A 6,000-nucleotide genomic window follows, 5' to 3' on the forward strand; every position below is an offset into this window, starting at 1 on the left:
TTTTTTTTTCGTCGTTGCTGGGGTGGGAGTTGTGGATTCTGCGCTCTCGAGCTGGGAGCTACAGTATTGTCATTCAGCATCGGGTATTCAGACGACTTCAGCAGAAGGGTGATGGCAAGATGAAGTCGGTAAAATGGAGAAGCTGAATCGCCACAGACTCCTACTCCAAGCACGACAAGAAGTATTTGCTGCTGCGTGTGGTCCATTCTTCTAAAGCTGGCGATGTGGATATTTCCTAGGAACAAAACCCCATAAAAATCCATGCAATTCTATTCACTCGCTCGATGTTTCCGAGTACAGCAGTTGCTCTTTTCACTCACGTTGGAACTGCAGCATTTGCAAACCTTGGCCAACAACGACAACTTCATCAGCCTGAGCAGTTGGGGCTTGCCGTATCGCGAGATCTGCAATATCGGCGCATTCCGAGAAGGCGGCACCTCGCCACTCCAGCTGAGTGCCGTCCCGGTCGCGGCGAATGGTCCATTTGCTCACTCGCTGATCGTAGCCTGCAACGAAAACAACCTGTGCGTCCACACAACCAACGGTTTTGATTGCTGAGCCGCTGGCATTCACTGCGCGCGCTTCTGATAGTTTCTGGCACGCGGGGAAGCGCAATTCTTGCAGCGACAAGTTCTGGTCATCTCCACCGCTAATAAGAGTGACGTCGAGGCTACCTTGCTCCTCGCTCTTTGTGCACTTGACAAGATTGATGCAATTCGTGCCCATATCGTGCGCCAAGTAGTTGCCACTTGGCCGCATACAGCCGATGAGCTCAAGAAGTTTCGTATTGACCAAGCTGAAGTCCTCCTTCGATTGGAGAAGGGAGCCAATATTCTTCAGCAACGCGCTCAAGTCCCACAGCGTCACTAAACCATCCGTGGATCCGACTGCCACCCCAGCAATTTCGTCTTCCTGAAACCCAACGCAGGACAAAATCGGTTTTCTTGAAGTCGATCGGCAGTCACCAAGCTCATGAAGCTTGCCGTGATCCATGTCAAGCAGCAGGATTTGGGTAGAGCCCTCGGAGTTACACGCGGTAACAAGCCGATACGCGTCGGACACCGAGGGTATCGCAAAAGTTGCAAGCCCAAGAATGCGGTGGTCCTGTTCAGCATCAGCCCGCTCCTGGCCGCAAACATGGCGAAGCAAATCGGTTTCTCCACGAACTAGCCACACATTCAACCGTTGCTTTCCACCTCCCGAAAGTACGATGTGCTCCTCGACATCGTCGTCATTTTTACGCCGAAACACTGTAAGGGCTCGCACAGTAGTCGTATGTGCGATTCCTGTCGCCACACTGTCCCAGCGCCAGCTCCTGCTTTTGTCTTGGCCACTTCTAACGCGACGGCGATGAAGCATAAGACTATTGTCCTCTGCTGCAGTAACCAGTCGATCATTTCCGAGGAATGCCACACATGTTGTCATCCGGCCGTGGTGCTGGTCATGCAGTGAGCATCTAGAGAAAATTGGGCAAGGCTCCGACGGTCTCACAATGTCCAAAAGGGTGGAGTGTACCTTGATGTCTACCTGCTGCTTCTGAGTTGAAGGAGGTGTGAACACAAAGGTATGTGAGGGCAAGGACGAGCCCTTGCCTTGAGCACTGGTGAAAAGTGCATGCGGACGACGCCATCCACCACACTCGACGTTAAACACTCGATACTGAGCCGAGAAGTTGTGCAGAACTGCATGCGCTGCGTGGAAGCCAAGCACCATAAGATCACTCTTCGTGTTATCACCGGAAGAAGGTGAGCTCCACCAAAGCTGCTTGATGGTGGAGATACCTCGGATGGATTCACGGCCGACCTGCGCAGCTGTCAGCGCCCCGCTGCCATTTTCTTCGAGCGTAAACGAGCAAATATACCCGTCGTGACCACCCGAAAACATCACGGTGTGGTGACCTTGAGTGCTGCCTGCTCCGTCAGAAAGCAGGAGAGATGCCACCAGTTCACGCCCATGGACACCTTTAAGCACGAGAGCTGGGCTTCGCGGCACAGATACATCTTCGCCCTTCTCCGTCGTAGCTAGTGGGCGATGGAAGATATACACGCTACCATGTCCATCTCCCCCAATGATATTTCTCGTTCCGGACCGGTTTAGCACCAGGATCGATGAGGTCGAGCTCTTCGCAGGGATTTTGAACGTTGCAGCAAGCTCCATCTCGATAGATAGCACTGTCGAGTTTTCCTTCGTCTCGGCAATCGATGGCTTCCACTCGGAGAGAATGCCGCTAGCGCTGCTAACGAAAAGGGTGCCATCCTGCTCCCACCAGATTTTCATCACGCGGACATTAGCATGTGCCACCCACGAATGCAACAAATTGCCCGTAGTTGCATCGACGACGCATACGCGGCCCGATACATCACCAAGCAACAAAAATCGTCCAGAGCCGTCAATTGCAAACGTTGAGAGACCACCAGTTCTAGTTTGTACAGGGGTATCGTCAATTGGTGGAATGGTGAAGAAGAGTTGTGCTGTGAGCGAAGACAGGTCCAGCAGAAAAATTTCCCCATGTTCTGAGGCAACAAACGCAGTCTTGCCGTTGTTACGAGCACTGAGCACGATGTTTCGCACACTGTGCGATTGGCTCCCCTTCTTCTTTTTTGTCGCAATCGCAGACGTAGTGAAAGAAACGCGGATGGTTTTACTCCAGTCGCTACTGTCCGGTACATCGGAGGTAGACATGAGCTGGCGCGTGATATCCCATAGTTTTGCAGCGCCGTCACCACCTCCCGTGGCAATTACCTTCTGCGACGGGTGGACTGCTGCACGCCACACGTGTCTGCCCATGTGGCCTTGCAACGTAGCCACGCACTTGCCATCGAGATCCCAAAGTTTACAAAGGCCATCCTCACTTGCCGTCACCAAGCCGCGCTCCCAAAAACACACGTCCCAAATACGTGCCGAGTGACCCCAAGCTCGGAATACTGGCGAGTACTCCTTTGCAAGCAGCTCTGCGCGGTTTGCCGTACGTGGTGCGTGCAATTGCCCCACTGTAGTTTCCCCGTTGTTCGACCAAAGTTGCACCGTGCGATCGTCGGAGACGGAAGCTAAAGCACGAGCATCCGATGACCAAGCCAGTTTGAATAACACGCCATCGTGAGCATGTAGTCGTTGCACTGGTTCCACCGCACAGTCCGAATCTTCGTTCGCATTTTCCATAGGATTCCATAGCAGAATTTGCTGAAAGACCGTTCCCGAGGCCACCACAAGTTCGTCCAGTGATCGTCCATGGAATGCCAACGCGTATAAAATACAGCGTTCAGCGCACTGCACGCTGCGCAGAATATCGTTGCGCACGGGGTCCCAAATCTGCACCAAGTTGTGCGCGAGGCCCACCGCCGCCAGCAGGGTCTTGTTCGCCTCCTCCGGCGCGAAGTCATCAGTCAGCTGCTGCACATCGAACACCCAGTCACAAAACACTTTCGGTTTTCCGAGCACCGTAAGTCCGTCGAGCCCTCGCGCAGCTTCCGGGGTCTGCGGCAGATTCTTGAAGCATGCCACTCGCTTTTGGCCGAAGAATGCGCCGACATACGCCTCCGTCGTGGCACTGCAGGAGTCAGGAAGTCCAACGACATCGCAGCCGTGCAAAATGCCTCGCGTCAACACTTTGTGCTCTCCCAGGAGCTCGCCGGTAGCGGTGGCGTACAAGAAAACCGTTGGACCCACGCCCACATAGAGTAGAGATCCATCGGCAGAGAACGTCACCAGCGTCACGGCGCCAAGGAACTCCTGCTTCTTGATCGGAGGGTACGCCATCACAACCAGTAAATGGCTGTGGTTGAAATACGTACCGGTATTTCGCCAGTCGAAATGAAAACCGGATACGAACTGGTAAAATACAGGTAAAATTTAGGTACCAGTAGTGCCCAAATTAGAGATTAGTACCGGTATTGTACTGGTACCCGTACCCAAATTCTCTATGGGTAATTATTCGTACCTAACTAGCGGATCGTGCGCCCATGTCGTTTTGGGGGCCAACCGCCACAAACCATGCGTATCATAGTATCGGACGACGTCCCAGCTACGCGAAGACGAATCAGTCGTATCCATCTATCGCTCGGAGAACATGCATGGTAAGAAAAGCAACATGAGCAAGTACCCGGAAAACAGTTCCTTAGAGACGTAGCTAGAGATGGAGATGGTATCTCATCTACGCTATTTGCGACGCGTTGGTTGCGCAAAATAATATAGCCCACAACTTGCATTCTTTCGAGAAGAAAGTCGGACCTTTGATTGAACTTGAACAGCCAGGTGATTTCGACGGCTTTTTACGCAGGAAGTGTTATCCAGCTTTAAGTGTATAGGCTATTCTCCGAAGACCAAAGTGGCTTAATCGTAGTGCAAGGTGGACGAAGAGCCTGAATGCGCGCGAAACCAGATCTGTTTGCGTAAAATGAGAGCCTTCGCGCGCGCAAAAACCTCTTGGTAGCCGTATGCAGCACGCCCACTTCCTCTCACTTCTCGTCTGCCTTTCAAGCACCCGACCACGCCTTGCGACCCCCTTCACCAAGATGCCAAGGGTCCCGTACCCAAATGCTTCCCGCCCGACCACGGCCCGCCGAATCGTTGATGCTGGGAGCGTAGAGCTGCGACCACGCGGTGGAGATTGGAGCTCCTGCGTCAAGTGCACCCCCGAGATCGAGGCTGCTCTCGAGCAGTACCTCGGCGAAAGCTGTACCAACACTCTCAACGCTATGTGCGACATGGTGCGGTTCCACTTCGGCGTGGAGTTGAGCACATCTACGATCAGCAACAAGCTGATAGGGAGGATCTACACCAATACGCAGGTAAGTTAACTCGTTATACCACGCTATCAGTCTGCAAGCTAACCACTGTAATTTGCGAAATAGGTCCGCGTGGAGCAAATGGCATGCAATAGCGACGTCAACAAGGCTAAACGCATGGTGTTTGCCAAGGAGCTGCGACAACACATTCAAGCTGGAGATTTTGTCGTGTATTACGATGAAACCGACTTCAACGTGTATTGTAAGCGGAGCCAGGGACGCGCCAAAAGAGGCGAGCGAGCCACCGTCGTATTGCCGTCATCCAAGGGTGCGAACCTTCAGGTGCAGTGTACCGTGTCCACGGAGCTGGGGCTAGTGCACTACCGCTTGCAGCGCGGCAGCATTCGCATGGATGTGAACGCTTCATTTGTTGATGAAATCTACGGCAAAGTCAAGTTGTCGTCCATCTTTCAGGAGCATTTCGAAGGGAAAAAGGTTGTTGTCGTTCTCGACAATGCTCCCACACACAATCAAACCGAGTGAGCAAGATGATCTGGTGCTGCTTCGGCTGGCTCCCTACTCTCCTATGTGTAACCCTATCGAAGGTAAGCAATATCTAGGCTCTCCTGAACAACACGCCAGCTTTTTAGATCACTGGTGGCTAAATTTTCAAAATTAAGAAATATCATTTAGAAGCTTCTTATTCATTTCTGATTATCACTGTAACTAAGCCTGCCAGATACGAAGCTGTGCTGGCACGCACAGGAAAACACCACGAGCGCCACATATACTCATCCAAGTAGTCGTCCAAGCGGTCCTTCGTCATGCCGCGCATGTGTTTGATGTGGCGCTTGATTCGGGTTTCCCAGAGTCCTTCAATAGTGTTTGTATGCGTATCCGTTACAGGGTCGACAAAATTCAGCGTGTGATTCACCCAGCTGTGTGAGTAGTGCATTCCCGCCCATGATCGATTGTTTGCTAGTGTATGTTGTTTACCACCTCGTTCGCAGACGTAGGTGGCAAACATATCTGACAAAATAAGAGTACTAAAAAAGGTTAGAAAAAAATAAGATACAATCATCACAGTTGCACTTACCGCGGCTTAATAAATTTCGTATTAAGCGGTAGGAGCGTTGCCTAGTCCTTGTGTTGTACACAACGCGACCAAACCAACACCCCGAACCGCGTTCGATGCCGCCGAAAAGCCAAAACTCTTCGTGGCGGCGGCCGCGATGATGCTTTTGTTTTTTTGCGAGACTGGTCTCGTCAATGTTGA

General features: G+C 52.1%; 1 protein-coding gene across 1 annotated transcript; it reads right to left on the bottom strand.

The window, feature by feature from the left end:
- Positions 1 to 312: 312 nt before the first annotated feature.
- On the bottom strand, positions 313 to 3,756 carry IUM83_00529 (WD-repeat protein WDR6, WD repeat superfamily; the record flags this gene model as incomplete). Its single annotated transcript, XM_067924305.1, has 2 exons — positions 313 to 912; positions 1,516 to 3,756. The coding sequence occupies 2 exons, from the start codon at positions 3,754 to 3,756 to the stop codon at positions 313 to 315; spliced, it is 2,841 nt and encodes a 946-aa protein (XP_067789095.1).
- Between the last annotated feature and the right edge of the window lie 2,244 nt (positions 3,757 to 6,000).

This window comes from Phytophthora cinnamomi (assembly GCF_018691715.1).
Source record: "Phytophthora cinnamomi strain GKB4 chromosome Unknown Contig53, whole genome shotgun sequence".
Lineage (NCBI taxonomy): Eukaryota > Oomycota > Peronosporomycetes > Peronosporales > Peronosporaceae > Phytophthora > Phytophthora cinnamomi.